The 16,178-nt window shown below is 56.2% G+C and overlaps 1 protein-coding gene across 8 annotated transcripts in view; it reads right to left on the bottom strand.

Moving 5' to 3' along the window:
• ANKS6 (ankyrin repeat and sterile alpha motif domain containing 6) overlaps positions 1–16,178 on the bottom strand; it is a 65,917-nt gene that overhangs the window by 25,317 nt on the left and 24,422 nt on the right. For 7 of the 8 annotated variants that reach the window (XR_005210662.1, XM_037797633.1, XM_037797634.1 and 4 more), the window contains exons 3-10: positions 15,060–15,104; positions 14,261–14,465; positions 13,238–13,344; positions 10,860–11,008; positions 9,212–9,410; positions 8,429–8,478; positions 4,220–4,423; positions 2,044–2,197 (exon numbers count right to left, since the gene is read on the bottom strand). Coding sequence is in view for 7 of the 8 variants with exons in the window: in XM_037797633.1 (XP_037653561.1) it covers positions 2,044–2,197; positions 4,220–4,423; positions 8,429–8,478; positions 9,212–9,410; positions 10,860–11,008; positions 13,238–13,344; positions 14,261–14,465; positions 15,060–15,104 (1,113 nt within the window). In the remaining variant the exon portion in view is untranslated. The remainder of the gene's footprint in view (positions 1–2,043; positions 2,198–4,219; positions 4,424–8,428; positions 8,479–9,211; positions 9,411–10,859; positions 11,009–13,237; positions 13,345–14,260; positions 14,466–15,059; positions 15,105–16,178) is intronic. The other variant, XM_037797635.1, reaches the window with a different exon arrangement.

Below are 16,178 nucleotides of genomic sequence, written 5' to 3'. Positions count from 1 at the left end.
CAGTGTGCCGTAAGCCCCAACGTAACTGCAGGGCCTGCCTGTTTGAGGCCTGAGTGTCACCAACTTGCTGTGCGACCCTGAGCAAATCTCTTGCCTGCTCTGGGCTTCAGTTTCCTCATCTTTTCAATGAAGGGGATCGATGAGAAGCTCTCCAAGGCTTTCCCTTCCAGGATTTCTGAGAGGTAACCACTTTGTTGAGATACCATTCACCCTCCACACTGTGGTAGTCTGAAGTTGCACGTACCCTAGAAAAGGCCGTGATCTTTTAATCCATTCCTGCAGGTACAGGCCTATGTGGGTGGGACCTTTTGACTAGATTATCTCAGTTGAGATGTGGCTCGCCTCATGATGCGACCTCATAAAGGACTCTTTTACTGGAGTCCTTTATAAGAGGATAAAGGATACACAGAAAACCCAGAGAAGTTCATGGAAAAAGCCCCACAGAAGCTGAGAGAGGGAGCCAATGACACTAGAAGCTGGAAGCAACAACCCAGGAGAGAAGGACCAGCAGAGTTCGCCATGTGCCTTCCCACGTGACAGAGGAGCCCCAGCTAGCCGGTAACAAGTCTTCAGAGGCGGTATCGTCCTGCTGATGCCTTAATTTGGATATTTTCATGGCCTTAGAAACTTGTAAACTAATAAATCCCTGTTCCGGTTTGCTAATGCCGCTGTTATGCAAAATACCAGAAACAGACTGGCTTTTATAAAGGGGATTTATTAGGTCACAAATTTACAGCCTAAGTCCATAAAAGTGTCCACACTAAGGTATCAACAATAGGGTACCTTCACTGAAGAAAGGATGATGGCATCTGGAACACATCTGGCAGCCGAGAAGGCATGTGGCTGGCATCTGCTGGTCCTGGGTTGTGTTTCAGCTCCTCTCTCAGCTGCTCTTGGGGCGTTTTGTCCTCTTTTAGCTTCTCTGGAGCAAACTTTTGGCCAGTATCTCAAAGCGTCAGCAGCAGCCTGGGCCTGTGATGGCTCTTTTTAAAGGACTCCAGTGAACTAATCAAGACCTGTGCTGAATGGGCAGGGCCAAATCTCTGTGGAAACATTCAATCAAGAGGTCACATTAATCAATCTGCCCCTACAAGATTGCCATTAAAGAATACGGCTTTTGGGGGACATAATATATCCAAACTGGCACAATCCCCATCGTTAAAAGCCAGTCCATTTCTGGTATACTGCATTTTCTCAGCTTTACCAAACCAAAACACATACAATGCACCAACTTAAAGTGTTACATTTCACTGAGTTGTGCAACCACAACCACAATTTAAGAATATTTTCATCACCCCAAAAAGAAACCCCACAACCATGAGCTGTCACTCCCTAACGGTCCCATTCCCCAAATCCAGGACAATCAATAATCTACTTTATCCACTTTCTGTCTCTTCCGGATCATTCACATAAATGGAATCTTACAATATTTGGTGCTTCGTGACTGGCTTCCTTCATCAGTATAACGTTTCCAGGATTTACCACATTGTAGTGTTTCAGGACTGCGTTCCTTTCTCTGACCAAATAATATTCATGGTGTGGACACACAGTTTGTTTATTCACTCCTCCACTGATGGACATTCAGGCTGCGTCTACTCTGGAGCTCTTACGAATAATGCTGCGATGAACATTCGTGAATGTTTTTGTGTGGACATGTGTTTTCCTTTCTCCTGCGTATACACCTGGAAATGGACTTGCTGGGTCATCCAGAAACTCAATGTTTAACTTTTGGAGGACTCTCCTGTTTTCCAATTGGCTGTACCCTTTTACATTCCTACCTACCTTCTGAGATTTTAAACACCATGAAAACACCATGCTTTCTCTTAATTTCTAATAAAATTTTATGGGAAAATAAAGCATTATGAACTTTATTTCCTCCCTCTCCATCTCCCCCCAACCCCCACCCTGAAAAAACTACACAAAAGAAACTCAGAATGGGAATCCACCAAAAAATCCCTTCGCCACATTAAGGAGAAGGACGGCGTGTGCAGCTGAGCCCCGAGCAACTCCTCCCACCTGCCCTGAGACCCGCCCACTACCCACCTGAGCGGCTGTGCAGCTCCCCACCGTGCCTGCTGACGCCCCCGACCCCACTGGAGCCACCCGAGGAGTGAGGCGAGTGGTTGAAGTTTCCAGAATTGGTGGGAGAAGCTGGGCTTCTAGAGAGAGTTGGAAATTTAACCGGCCTGCTGGGCGCCTGCAAGAATAAGGGGGTGTCCCGGTTAGGATTTGCTGTTCCTCTTTCTGGGCTCACTCGACCACAGTGGGAGGGACCTTGCGTACGACTGGCCCCAACCCTGCCGATGCCAGCGTCCTCCAGCACATCCCTGCATCCCTGCCGACTGGAGTGTACCCTGCTCAGACTCTGCTAACGGGTGGGATCCCACTTCCACCTGCTGACAACTGGACCCTTGGCTCTGGGTGACATCATTTCCCACGCGGAACTCTGCTTTCTCTCTCACCCAATCCTAGTGCTTTCCAAAGAAACCTGACTGCACCATTCCCGGGAAAAGGTGGAAGGCACCCAGCACATCCAGGATAAAATCCAGCCTCCGACGCAGAGCCCGGCCCCCTGCCCGCTGCAGGCCGCTGTCCACCATCCCATGCCCTGAGCGCCTTCCGGTCCCTCCTCCTGAAGTGTGTCTCAGCTCTCCCTGCCCCTCCAGCTCTGCCACCTCCTCAGGCAGCCTTTCCTGAGCCCCCTACTGCTCCAGCTCACGCCAGGCCTCCTTTGTGTTTCTCAGAAAAGCTGATCCCCGCTGTGCCCCAGGGCCTTTGCATGTGCTTTTGGCTCTCCCTGAGCTATCCTCACCCTTGTCCCCCACTGGCTCCTCCTCCTTTTGGTCTTGGGCCCCAGAGGCCAGCCCGGCCCACCCTTCTAGGGCAGACCCTCCCACACTGCTCTTCTCTCTCCCGGCACCTGTCTGCTCACATCACAACCCTTACATGAGCTGCAGGTATAGCCTTCCTTTTGGTGACCTATTTGTCTGACTCCCCATGAACTGTCAGGCCCATGAGGGGCTTTGCTGTCCACCAATCCCCAGTGCCCGCTCAGACCAGCACAGAGAAGGCACTCGGCCGATCAAAACAAACCAAGGTGGAAATGGGCCGAATGGTGGTGCCCAAAAAGATATGTCCACTCCCAATCCACAGAACCTGGAGATGGCTTTATGTGGCAAAGGAGCAACTGTTACTTTACATGTAGGAGATGTAAGCCAACGGTCTCGAGAGAAGTTTATCCTGGACTAGTGGGTGCGCCCCACGTGCAATCACGTGTAACCGGTGGAGAGGGGCAGGGGCGCTCTGAGGAGAGGAGACCCACGAGACCCTGAGGCAGTGACTGGGGGTGGGGGGCGGCCGCGAGAGGGAGGGCTGGGCCCCCCGCAGTGGGAGGAGGCGGGAAGGACCCTCGCCGACCGACAGGTCCCAGAGGGTGCCCGGCCCTGCCCACACCTGGATCTGGACTTCCGGTCTCCAGAGCTGGGAGACAATCAATTCCCCCCCACCCAAGGAAACGAACACTAAGGTGCTCATGCAGGGCCCCCACCCCAGGCACCCCTGAGGTAGGGATCACGACGGATGCCCGGGGCCAGGGCTGCAGCCTGTCTGCTCGGGGAGTGAGTGAGAGTGACTGGTGAGGGCCCCCAGCACACTCCCTCTGCCCGGGGCACCGTCACCTGCTCCACCGGGAGAGAATGCCTCCGCGCCCTGAGGCTCCCAGCTCAGACGTCACCCTCTCTCCCCGTCAGCCCCTGCCCCGGGCCCCTCTCCCCACTCCAGCCTCCTGTCCCGGCGCCATCCATCAGCCCTCAGGTGTTCCCTGGATGCCCCCTTCTGCTGCCCCTGCCCGAGTCCTCCCTCCGTGTCTCAGCCCCCAGATGGGTGGCCTCCTGGGACGGGGCCCACCCAGCCACACGGAGGCGGAGCAGCCACGTCCACCGAGCGCGTGGGGCCGTGGTGTCCCTTCCCTCAGGGGCTGATTACCCTCTCGAGAGGGCAGGCGGGCGAGAAGCCTCGGGGATGGGTCCACGGCGTGCCGAGGACACGGGCCTGGCTGCAGAAGCTGACCCAGTGCCAGCCGCCTGCCCATCGGGACCGTCCCCAGCAGCCTGGGAGGCAGCAGCAAACACGGGGTCCACGGCAGGTCCCCGTGGCCTGCAGCACTTGCTGATTTCGCGAGAAGCGAGGGATGTTTAAAGCAAGCCTGGTGACAACTTACAGGCTCCGAGCTCCCGCCGCCCAGGCCGTGGGCCCTGCCGGCCCTCTGGGGCAGCGTCGTCTCCGCGGGGTCGGCCTTCCCATCCCGGCACCTGCGGGGCCGGCCGGAGCCCCAAGGCTCGAAGCTGGAAGGGGGCAGGAAAGGGGGGATGACGGCCTTCAGCTGGTCGCTCGGGAGCCTGGTGCACGGGGCGCCGTGGCGAAGCTGGAAGAGACAGGCTGCAGGTCAGAGAAGCCCCGGGGACTCGTGGCTCTGGGCAAGGACTCTGGGATTTTCCTGCTTCTTGGAGAATGGCAACACTGTTTGGCCTTCCACCCACCCTGGGGGGAGTCCACGGCTCTCCTCCCTGCAACCCAGCAATGAATTGGTGGGGGGCCTGGGAGAGCATGTCGTGGGGGGCAACCGCAGCTGCAGTCAGACAGGGTACCCTGGAGGAGGCAGCACCTGAGCCGAGCCCCGAAGGACCCCGCGAGCTGGCCGAGGAGCGGGGCGGGGACATCCCAGACAGAGGAAAGAGATTATGGAAAGGCCTGGAGGCAAGGGGAGCAGGACACGTTTCAGCAGAAGCGCTGGGAGGTCAGCATGACTCAAGGGGGGCATGGCTTCAGGAGGAAGAGGGCAGGGGGCGAGGGGCTGGGGGCTGGGACTGGCTCATCCCCAGGGCCCCGTGCATCCTGCGAACACTCCCCTCTCCGTCCCATCGCATTCCTCCCTCCTCCAGCCACACCTCCCACGCCTGACATTTTTAACTGTAATTTAGTTTTAAATTTGGAAATGTGATATTTGGGGTCAGCATAAAACCACACAAGGAAGACTGTGGGGCCAGCCGGGAGGAGCCGGTAGCTTTAATTAAGAAAAGACAGTGTGCTGGGTACCAGATGGCGCTTTGCAGGGAGGGACATCCCACAGCTAATCCTGAGCCTCTCCACAAAGATGACCGCCAGGGCCCGCTCGGCGGGAACCCCGCCATCTGCCATCGGCCACGGGGCGGGTGGGCACCCCAGTGCTCTCCGGCAGGTACAAGGAGTCAGGACAGGAGCCCCGAGGCCAGCAGGGGGCAGGCGTCCCCGAAAAGGTGTGTCCCCTCCCGGGCCTTGGGGCCCTCACCCTGCAGCGGGGGCAGACTGGACAGTGAGGAGGACCCTCACAGCTGCCAGTCTGGCTGGGTGGGCGTATTCGTTGCCTAGGGTGAGAGCCTAAACCACCGGGACCTTTCTCAGAGGCCATGACCCAGGAATAAGCAGGCAAGTGGAGAAACTGAGGCAGGAGGACGTTTATCAGTGCTCTGTTAAAAGAAAACCAGAGACCCCAAGGCCCAGCAGGCTGGTCTCAGATAAGGAGAGGCTGGCACGCCCCTGACAAGGGGCCGGACCGCGCAGCCATTGAGCACGACGTGGCGAGGGGGCTTAATGACGTGGAAAAGACGGTCAGGAGGAGTTGTTAAAAATTGGGCTCAACCCGATATGCAAAGAGAAGAGCACCCAGCCAGCAGGGTTGCCAGGGCGATTAAACGAGTTAATAGATGTAAAGTGCTTAGAAGAGGGCTGGTACTTAGTGCTGGGTGAAGCATCTGCGATTATTGTTTTGAGCATGAGATCCTACTCAGAGATGTTCAAAATGCTCAGGAAAAATACTCAAAAGACACAGCGAAATGTCAACCATGATTATCTCTGGCTGTGGAATCAAGGGTGATGTTTTTTCTTTTAACCATTTTTCTGCATAAAGTTTCGGTAACAGCATTTCTGTCTTTATATTGAAAGTAATTGTTAATGTTACTTGAAAACGTTATTAAATGTCCAACAGGACAAGCTCCCACAGTTGGCATGCAGACCCCAACTTGCCCTTATCAGTGGCATTGATGTGGGGGGGAGCGTTCACGTGATGTGGCGGGGCAGGTGTGGCGGGGCGGGGCAGACGTGGCGTGGCGGGGCAGACATGGCGTGGCGGGGCAGACGTGGTGTGGCAGGGCAGGCGGGGCAGGTGTGGCGGGGCAGACATGGCGTGGCAGGGCAGACGTGGCGTGGTGTGGCAGACGTGGCGTGGCGGGGCAGACGTGGCGGGGCAGACGTGGCGGGGCGGGGCAGACGTGGTGTGGCAGGGCAGGCGGGGCAGGTGTGGCGGGGCAGACATGGCGTGGCAGGGCAGACGTGGCGTGGTGTGGCAGACGTGGCGTGGCGGGGCAGACGTGGTGTGGCAGGGCAGGCGGGGCAGGTGTGGCGGGGCAGACATGGCGTGGCAGGGCAGACGTGGCGTGGTGTGGCAGACGTGGCGTGGCGGGGCAGACGTGGCGGGGCAGACGTGGCGGGGCGGGGCAGACATGGCGTGGCGGGGCAGACGTGGTGTGGCAGGGCAGGCGGGGCAGGTGTGGCGGGGCAGACATGGCGTGGCAGGGCAGACGTGGCGTGGTGTGGCAGACGTGGCGTGGCGGGGCAGACGTGGCGGGGCAGACGTGGCGGGGCGGGGCAGACGTGGCGGGGCAGACATGGCGGGGCAGACATGGCGTGGCGGGGCAGACATGGCAGGGCAGGGCAGACGTGGTGTGGCAGGGCAGGCGGGGCAGGTGTGGCGGGGCAGACATGGCGTGGCAGGGCAGACGTGGCGTGGTGTGGCAGACGTGGCGTGGCGGGGCAGACGTGGCGGGGCAGACGTGGCGGGGCGGGGCAGACGTGGCGGGGCAGACATGGCGGGGCAGACATGGCGTGGCGGGGCAGACGTGGTGTGGCAGGGCAGGCGTGGCATGGTGTGGCGGGGCAGACGTGGCAGGGCGGGGCAGACATGGCGTGGCAGACGTGGCGGGGCGGGGCAGACATGGCGTGGCGGGGCAGACGTGGTGTGGCAGGGCAGACGTGGCGGGGCAGCCAGGGCTGCATACGACATGGCGTGACGTAGTGGGGCACACAGGGCAGGGCATGACGTGGTGTGAGGTGGCGTGACATGGCGGGGCAGGTGGGGCTGAGTATGACATGGTATGAAGTGGTGGGGCAGGCAGGGCAGGGCGTGACCTGTGACATCCTGGTCAGGACCACCTGTTGGCTCCCAAGTTATTAGCAGTGTCCCCTAAATTAGCCTTTTTGGAGGCTGCCTCAGCTCGCTGTCCTGTCAAATGCTGCCCTCTCCTGGCCAGCCTCCCAATTAAGGTCTTAGAACCAAAGGGACATGAGTCCAGCTCCCCACCCATGAGGATCTTGTTACAGAGACGAGGAAAGAAAAACCCAGAGAGGTGGAGCAACATGTCCAAGGCCACCCAGCAAATAAGGGCGAGCTTCACCTGGGCCACGTACTGTGCTAAGACCTTCCAAGATTGAGCTCATTTAATAACCATAACCACCCATGGAGGTGTTATCCCCCAAGTCAGAGATTGCTCACCATCCCCCAGTGTTCATCTTCCACACCTTCCTTAGCAATGACACCCCTGATTTGCAGGTGGGCATAAGACCACCTGGAACACAGACTTCCTTTCCCAGCTTTTCATGGAGTGTGATGTGGCATGTAACCGTGTCCTCGCCAATGAGACATGAGCAGAAGCCATGTGTGGCAGTTTCTAAGAACCTTCCTTAAAAGGCAGCTGACACTGTCTGTGGCCAACTCTTCTCTCCTCCTCTTGTCTGCTGGCTGGAATAAGGATGTAATGGCCAGAGCTCTGGCAGCCATCTTAGACCAAGAGGTGACTGTGGGATTAGAAGCCATGAACGGGAGACAAACAAGATAGAAGGAACCTGACTCCCTAACCCCACAGATCACTGAACCAGACCTAAACTCTGTTTACTTGAGAGAATGACACTTCTATGTTATATATGCCTCTGTTGTTCAGGGGCTTTCTGTTACTCATTGCTGAACCCAATCTTGATATACCTTTATATTTTAGGAGACTGATGTTTCTCCCAGGGTGGAAACACTGTGCTCTTTGACTCTTCTCGCCCTGGCTCTCCAGAACCCAAATGGCAAGTCTTCCTATCCAATGTCATCCCTTTGAGCCCCCACCCCCAGTGTCACCCTCTCTGAGAAGGTGACTGGGGCTTACAGCCAGCCTCTGTCTAGAGCTGATTCCTTGGTGCCTGGGCTGTACGCACTGTTACACATTCTGATCATCGACCCCAGTCGTGACCGCCACAAGGCCACACTCCCCCAGCCCCCCTGTAAAGCAATTATCTAACGATTAGCTAGAGAACACTGGAGACCTGCAATGCTTTTAGAAACCCCCACACTCACCATGGTGGTCAATAACGTATCTTCCTTTCCTCCTCTCGTGCTCCCAGGACCTGGGAGACAAATGGAAGTTTCCTGAAATGACCCCCATGTGCCTGCAGCTTGAGGGTGAGACTGGCTCAGCCTTCATCCTGGAAAACCAACTCTCCGGGGTGGTTAAATATTTAATAATAATTGGTATTCAATATCTTAAGAGAAGGAAAGTATTTAAAAGTTAACTTGTGTGTTTGCAGCTGCTCCATAAAAGCACTGCCGGGCAGGGTCAGACTGTGGTGCACCTGGCTCAATAGTCTGTCTCCAAGGCAGGGCCAAGGGGGCCGGCCTGGGTGTGGAGGGTCCAACTCTTAGAAGGATCATTTCAAATCTACTTCCTGATCAAGGTGGAAATCTCCTTCAGGGCCTGGGCAAAGTCATGCAGCCTGTTGAATCCTCCAGCAGCACGGAGCTTACCACCTACCCGATTCCCAAGGTAACTCCTATTTTGAGACCCTTTCAAGACCAATCTCATTTGATAGGTAGGGAAGCTGCCCATTGAAGGCAGGAGAGAGGCAGAGGCAGGCCTCTGGCCCCTCGGCAGGGAGCAGGGGACAGGAACTTGGGACTCTTGCCCCCAGCCAGTGTTTCCCCATCCTACCACGCTGACCGCAGACGTGACCCTGCCGAAGTCTCCTTGTCACAGAACCAGGCTCTGACCCCCGCGCCATCACCTCGCCTCTGACATCGAACCCAGAAGGAGGACAAGGGGCAGAGGGTAGGGGTTTCAGACAGCTCTGGGCCTTTTCTTACCACTGTCCTTGGCCGGGGGTGCCACATCAGGGAGGCTGGGGCGGCTCGCCTTGTCCTGGGGGGCTGCCCTCATCGTGGAATCCAGGGCCGGCTCGGGCTCGCCAGAGAAGGGCACAGGTTGGTTGCTGGACAGCCCGCGGGGCAGCGTCTGCATCAGCTTGAGCTTCCGGAACCGATTGGACATGCGGCTCCACCAGGACTGCCAAGGGAACGCAGAGCTGACAACAGGCTCCAGGAGGAGCCGGGGGTGGGCCAGGAAGCCGCCAGCCCAGGGGTGGGGGCGACAGGGCATGGCAGCCCCCCGCCTCCCGGGCCCACAGCAGACACTGCCTGTCAGTCACAGCCTTCTTTCTCAGTGGGCCGCAGAGATTGGTCCCTAAATCCTTCCTGCCCAGGCCCATTTCCAAGAGACCAGAGGTGGTAGTGAAACTCATTTGTCATCTCCTCACTGCACGGTCTGAGAAATGGAGATGCAGAAAGGGGCACTGAATTGCTCAAGGGTGAGACAGGGACAGGAGATGGACACAGAGGCAACTGCAAACCCCTGGCTGACCACAGCTGTTCACACACACACCCGCTCCCCCATTCCACTAACCGAGGGAGGGCTGCAAGGACGCCCACACCAGGGCTGGGGCCATCTGCTCCCACAGCCGATCCCCCCACCTGGAAAGAGGACAGGTGTCCCTCCCCGCCCACCCCGGGGGTCCTAGAACCCCACTGCACCAGCCTGCAGATATGGACTCCCCTACGTATATGGACATCAACTTTTGCTGGAATGTCCAGCCGCTGGCCTGCCCTCCAGATCCTGGACGTGCCAGGCCCCCCAATCGTGGGAGCCAATTCCTTCAAATAAACTTCTTAAACCTTGCATGGTCCTTTTTTCTGGAGAACCCTGACTGGTAATGCTGTGATAACACGACAGTTCAGGGGTTCCCAGCATAACCACAAAGGGAGGCTGGGAGGGTTTCGCTCCTACAGGAATGAAGGGTTATGTGCATATGCCACGTGGGGAGGGGAGGAATGCTGACCCTGCAGTCGGAATGGGGGCGCCAAGACAAGGCCAGCTTTTCTGTCGATTTTTGCTTTTTTATCCCCAGGAAAAAGATAAGTTTGATTTCAAACAACTAGGGCCAAAATCCAAACAGAAACATTCGGCCTGAAGTTAGAAATAAACAACTAGAGCTTGTTTTGTGGTGTCTCCAGGAAGAAGTGGACGGGAGCCCCGAGTGCTATAATCAGCAAATATTCTCACACGCTACAGCAGAGGCTACAATAGAGCACCTGGGAGGACAGGTGTTCAGTTTGGCCAGCTCAGAACTGAATTGTGCAGAATTTTTTAAAATTCCCTATATTTAGGGATTGTGACTTCATATCAAAATCTGTTTTTCTAGCTTTTCTTGGAAAAAATGGTAAGATGGGGCAATGTGGGCCTACATTCCTGCAAAGCTGCCACCTTTAGGTGGTTACAAACACCCCAATTTGCCCCAGTCCTCACCATTCCCTATTGTCCCCACCCCACAACTCACTTCCTTCCCTGGCTGCACCCCAAGCCTAAAGCAGCCTGGGGTTAAGAGGACGTGGAAGATGCCCCGACCCCCATGTTCCTGGCTCTCTGACCCTCACACCCTTTAGGACAGAAAAGGCAAACCTTCAGGCCGCCCTTGTCATCGGGCAGCATGGGGATGGTCCCGGGCTGTCTGGCCTTCAAGTGGAGCAGGGGTGGCTGCTGGCTGAGCCGGCCTTTGTCCCGATTAACCTGCATGCACACGGATGCCAGCAGGCGCACCAGTTCCGTGTCTATGGACACAAAAGGCAGCACTTTATGTGCAAGTAGGACCGTTGGGCCACGGACAGGAGACCCCGGCCACCCCCTCTGCCTTAGAACCCAGCCCCGCAACTCCGAGGGTCTGTGTTACACCAGAATCGGGGTGCCCACCCCTCCAGCTGATCTATAAACAGGGCGAACGAGGTTGGCAGGACAAAGACCCAGAAGTCCTGGGCCCCGGGAAGGCAGGGGCCGTATGTCTGAGCGCACAGCCTTGGCCCTGGACTGCAGCACTCAGGGCCGCCTCTGCCACGACCACGGTGGTGCCATCGCTGCCAACTCCCACAGCCTCCGCGGGGTATCTTGAGGACAGCAGGGAATTCCTGGGAGGTACTCAGAGCAGCTGGCACCTGGTAACGGTTGCTAGTTATTATTAACTCAACTAGGGTTAAAAAAAGATCAAAAAAGATTGAGAAGAAAATTCCCCAAACTGCTAGCAATGCTTTTCTCTTAATGACTGTTTCTCTTTCTTTCCTTTATGGATTCTGTAATGAGTGTTTCTTTCATAATTAGAGGCAAAAACTTCCTTTAAAAATCCACTAGGTGTCCTTCAATAGGTGAATGGAACAAACTGCAGCACATCCACACAAGGGAATTGTTCAGTGATAAAAAGAAATGCACTATCCAGCCACGAAAAGACACAGAGGAACCTTGAGTGCAGACTGCCAAGGGAAAGCAGCCAGTGAGGAAAAGATCCACACTGTGTGATTCCAACTCCATGATGCTCTGGAAAAGGCAAAACTACAGAGACAGAAAGGACCAGGGTTGTCCAGGGTTCAGGGCAGGGGCTGGGGAAAAACAGGTGGAGCCAGGGGATTTTTAGGGCGGTGAAACACTTCTGTAGATACTGTCATGGTGGTACATGACATTATGCATTTGTCAGAACCCACAGAGCTGCCCAACACCGAGAGGTGACCCTAAAGGAAACTGAGGACTTTAACTAATAATAACAGATCAATACTGGTTCATTCATTGTAACCAATGGTCCAGACAAATGCAAGAGGTTAATAATGGGAAATTGTGGGAGGAAGAAAGGGGCAATATGGGAATTCTCTGTATTTGCCACTGGATTTTTCTGTAACCCTAAAAACTGCTCTAAAAAACAATGAAACTATTGATTAAAAAAAAAAAAAAATCCACAAACAGTAGACTGTTTTCCTGGGAAAGGAAGTAGGGAAAAGGAGGAGGAGTCAGAGAGAAAATTTCTATCGAAAGAGAGGAGTTGTCAGTAATGCAGTGTGTGTGCTCCAGCCAGGGCGTCTGGGAGAGTGATCGGAACAGTGCAAGCTCCTGGCACAGCAGGGGGTATTGGTTAGGCCAAGTGCCACCAGGGGACTCAGGGCAGAGGACCCCAATGTCTGGCAGGGCTCCCTGGCTGCCTCGTCTGCACAGGGGACCTGACTCTGCAAGGAGACACGGAATGCGGTGGGCATTGGTGAAGGGTTGGGGCTGGCGATGGTGGTACTGCTGGCAATTAGAAAGGGCCTTCCCGCCTGTCCCCTGCAGCCTCCAGCGATCAGTAGCAGCAGGGCAGCAGGTGTCCCTCCACCTGGGTCTGTGGAGGTGAAAATCCCCTCCCCACAGCCAGCAGGCTGGGGTCCCAGCATGGAGTTCAAAGCCAGGCGAGTCAGGAGGGCCTCCCGGCACCTCCTATCTCTGGGCTGAAAGTCCAGGTAGCAAGAGAAGTGACAGGTCAGGGATGCCCTGCCTTAGGGACTGGATGAGGGATGCCCCCGGGCCCAGGAAGGGCCAGTCCCAGGAGGGGAGGGTCAGGCACCGACCAGGGACAAAGGGAGGCGAGCTGAGAGTGATGACATCCCTGGCCTGGCACCCTTGGCCCTCCAGCCACCGCCTTGTGAATCAGCCAAGGGTGGGGTCTGTATTCCACCTCCAATGCTGCCTGTCAAAGGGGACTTTACGTTTCCCCTGGGCACCCGGAGATTCCAGCCCGATGCACAGACACCATCCTAGTGGATCCGGGTGAACTGCAAAGCCACTCACTCCCCATTCGCCTTCCCTTCTTAGAGACTTCTAGAAGTTCGGCACAGGAAGAAGCCTCAGGGGCCCCCAGTCCAGGCCCTGCTCCCTGCTGGGGAGGGAAGCGACTGTCTAGGGCCATGGGGTGAGCTGAACCTGAATCCGGCTCTCCCACCCCGAGCACGCGGGTGCTTGACACATGGTTCGCACCCGAGACAACCCACCGGGGTCGTTGAGCACCATCACGAGGTCAAAGGCCGTGTAGCCGTTCTTGGCCCGAAGAGAGACGTCGGCCCCTTGATTTAGCAGGTACTTGACGACTTCTTTATTCCTGGGGAGGAAAGAAGGAGACCGAGTTACACCCGTGGAGAGCACAAGTCTCGCCCTGTCCCTGGGCAATGCTGACATTTGGGGGGGCATGGAGAGTTGCTCCGGGTCACCGTCTCCCCCAGCCCCACTCTGGCAGGGAGGATGCAAACCGCTGCTTAAATCCTCGCCATTCCTCCCAGGAACAGAGTGAAAACCGAGGGCTCTGCTCACAACTTCCCTGAACACGGTGACCGCCCGCAGGCCCCACTCCTCCAACCCCAAATCGGGGCCCCTCCACCATGGAAGCCTCCTGTTTGATAGAGAAGTTTGAGGCTCTTCAGATAAAAAAAGCGAGCTGCTCCCCAATGCTGCAGAAAGTGACACGATCATCCCGAAGCAGGGCAGGGGAAGTGTCCCCATCAGGAGCGAGGCTCCTGGCTGCTGCGTGGCCAGGTGCAGACCCCTCACTCACTGAGCCCCACTCCAAGGATGAGGCCTGCAGCTGGGGAACAGCCCCCACCTGGCCGGGGTGCTCAGGGAAGGGAGTCCAAGGCCCCAGGGGAGAGGGTAACTTGAGCCGTGCCACCAAGTTTCAAAATGACCATGGGCATAATGGGCAATGGATCAGCTCGCTTCACATACGGGCGGCTCATTTCCCATCGGGAACACTATCTCACTGGGAAAACTCCAAATGAGCCAAGCACTCTGTTCAACTGAAATCAACCTACAGAAACTTATCTGTCGCATAAAACGCCCCTACGGCCACTAGCCAAATTCAGTGACAGGCTAACAGGAAGAGGAACCCTGGAAGGTGGGGAGGAGGAAATGGGCCTGTGCGGCTTTAATCGTGTTTGCACGCCTCCCCATCTTCCCAGCCCTGGGTATCGCCGCAGCCCTGGCTTTGGGCCCCTGGCACCTGGAGCCACTTCCGGCCTCACCCGTGGTAGGTGGCCTGCATGAGGGCCGTCCAGCCGTGCACACTGTCCTGCTTGTCCACGTCAGCACGCCTCTCCACCAGCAGCTGCACCAGAGGCAGCTGGCCTGTGACGGCAGCCAGCATCAGTGGGCTCGCCCCGTCCCCATTGACCATGTTCACGTGGCTGGGGTCTTCGTCGGCAATCTCTTTGACGAGCTGGAAGTTTCCTGCAAACACCAGCGGGGGTCCCGGTGAACACAGGGCCCGGCACCGTAGATGTCTCCGTCCAGCTGGGTCATGGTACAAGCATCTCCTGAGCCTGCCTCTGCACGGGGTTGCGGGCATCGTGCAGGCTACAAACATGGGTCCCATTCTCAAACCCCTTGGCCAATGGAGACAGAGACAAGTGCACAAAGAGCCTAACCAGAAGACAGAGTCGCTGGTGCCTTAGGAGAGCAGATGAAGGAGACAGATGGACGAAAGGTAGTGTGCATGCACTAGGATCAGGGAGGGCTTCCTGGAGGTAGAGGCGCCATTGGGACAAGAAATTTTAAGCTAAATAGCCCTTTGTCCTGCAGACACCGGAGTGGGCGGGGGGGCAGGGAGGCATTCCAGGGGCAGCCACAGGATCTGGCAGGACAGGGAGAACGCCAGCTGCAGGCTCTCAACTTCCCTGTGTGACACTGTAGCTTTAGGAAAGGGCAAAATGCCACTTCCTTTCTCCAATACTTGGGTGGCCATGAAAAGGACTACAAATACCAGGCTGGGAGAATGTGGCTGTGTGTTCTTAAATACCCACAGAGATTTTCTAAAGCGCTTACCCATTTTCAATGCATGGAAAATATCAGGTCGCCTTTTCTCTTCATCTGGGTAAACAAAGATTTTAAGAAGTTAACCACGGGAAGGTTTAATGGAACAGAAAATTCACAAGGGTGTAGCAATGCAGGCTCTTGCTTAGAAAATGACCTATTTCTCAAAAGCAAAATAATCGGAGGCCTATGTAATGGACAAATCCAGCAGCCCTTCTGGAAGCCTGTTACCAAAGAGGGTCTGCAAACACTTCCGAGATGGATGTCGGGAGGTCGTTTGGCCCAGAAAACACAAACTAGCGGCAGCTCGTTGCGCTGGTCCCAGACGTAAAAAGCCATCATTTTAAGGCATCCCACGCTTTGAGAAGTCTTTCCCCAGAGCTAATGGAAAAATACAGTCTTGGAAAAACCTGGGTACCCAAGGAAAATTTTAAAAGAAACGATGATTCCTTTCTTTTAAAATCTCAATGTACAACCAGGAGATAATTCCAAAAACCGAAGGACCCCAAGACACTGAGCAGCTGAGCCCAGAGGAGGGTCCTGGATTCGGCCCCAGAAGAGCCAGTGCTCGTTTTCACCTCCCTTCCCAAACAAGAAGCAGCCTGACTGTGATTCCAAAAGTCAGCCCTGCCCAGAGCCAAGGTGGAGCTCCTTGTGGGGGACTGCCCACATGGATGCCAGCACCCAGGCCCCCAGCACGGGCTCATGCTCCCCACCTGCCCATCCAACACCCACCTGGGAGCCTGGGCCTATGGGTGCCTCCCCTGTCGGAAAGCCTACGGGGTGCCCCACACGGGAGGTCCTGCAGCCTCCACCCAATCACGGGGGGCAGCTGCAGACCTGTGACCCGGGGGAGAACCTATGGCGCAGATCAGTCCCCTCGGGCAGCGAGGAAGAGGCTGCCGTCCAGTGCCAGGAGCACTGAGCAGGGGTCAGAGTGTCAGAAGTCCGGTCTGTGTGTCCAGAAGTTTCCTTGTGGCTAACATGGGGGTGAAACCCACTTTGCCTGGCTGTACTGGACTGCACGATAACACAGATGGGAAAACGCTTCGGAAACTATAAGGCCCCATTCAAAGAGCAACTGCTGTTTGTTCTGGTTTGCTAATGCTTCACTGGAGAAAGGATATAAAG

Source organism: Choloepus didactylus, chromosome 10 (assembly GCF_015220235.1).
Source record: "Choloepus didactylus isolate mChoDid1 chromosome 10, mChoDid1.pri, whole genome shotgun sequence".
Taxonomy (NCBI): Eukaryota; Metazoa; Chordata; class Mammalia; order Pilosa; family Megalonychidae; genus Choloepus; species Choloepus didactylus.
Note: the sequence above shows the minus strand (reverse complement) of the source record. Positions and strands in the feature narration are given on the sequence as shown.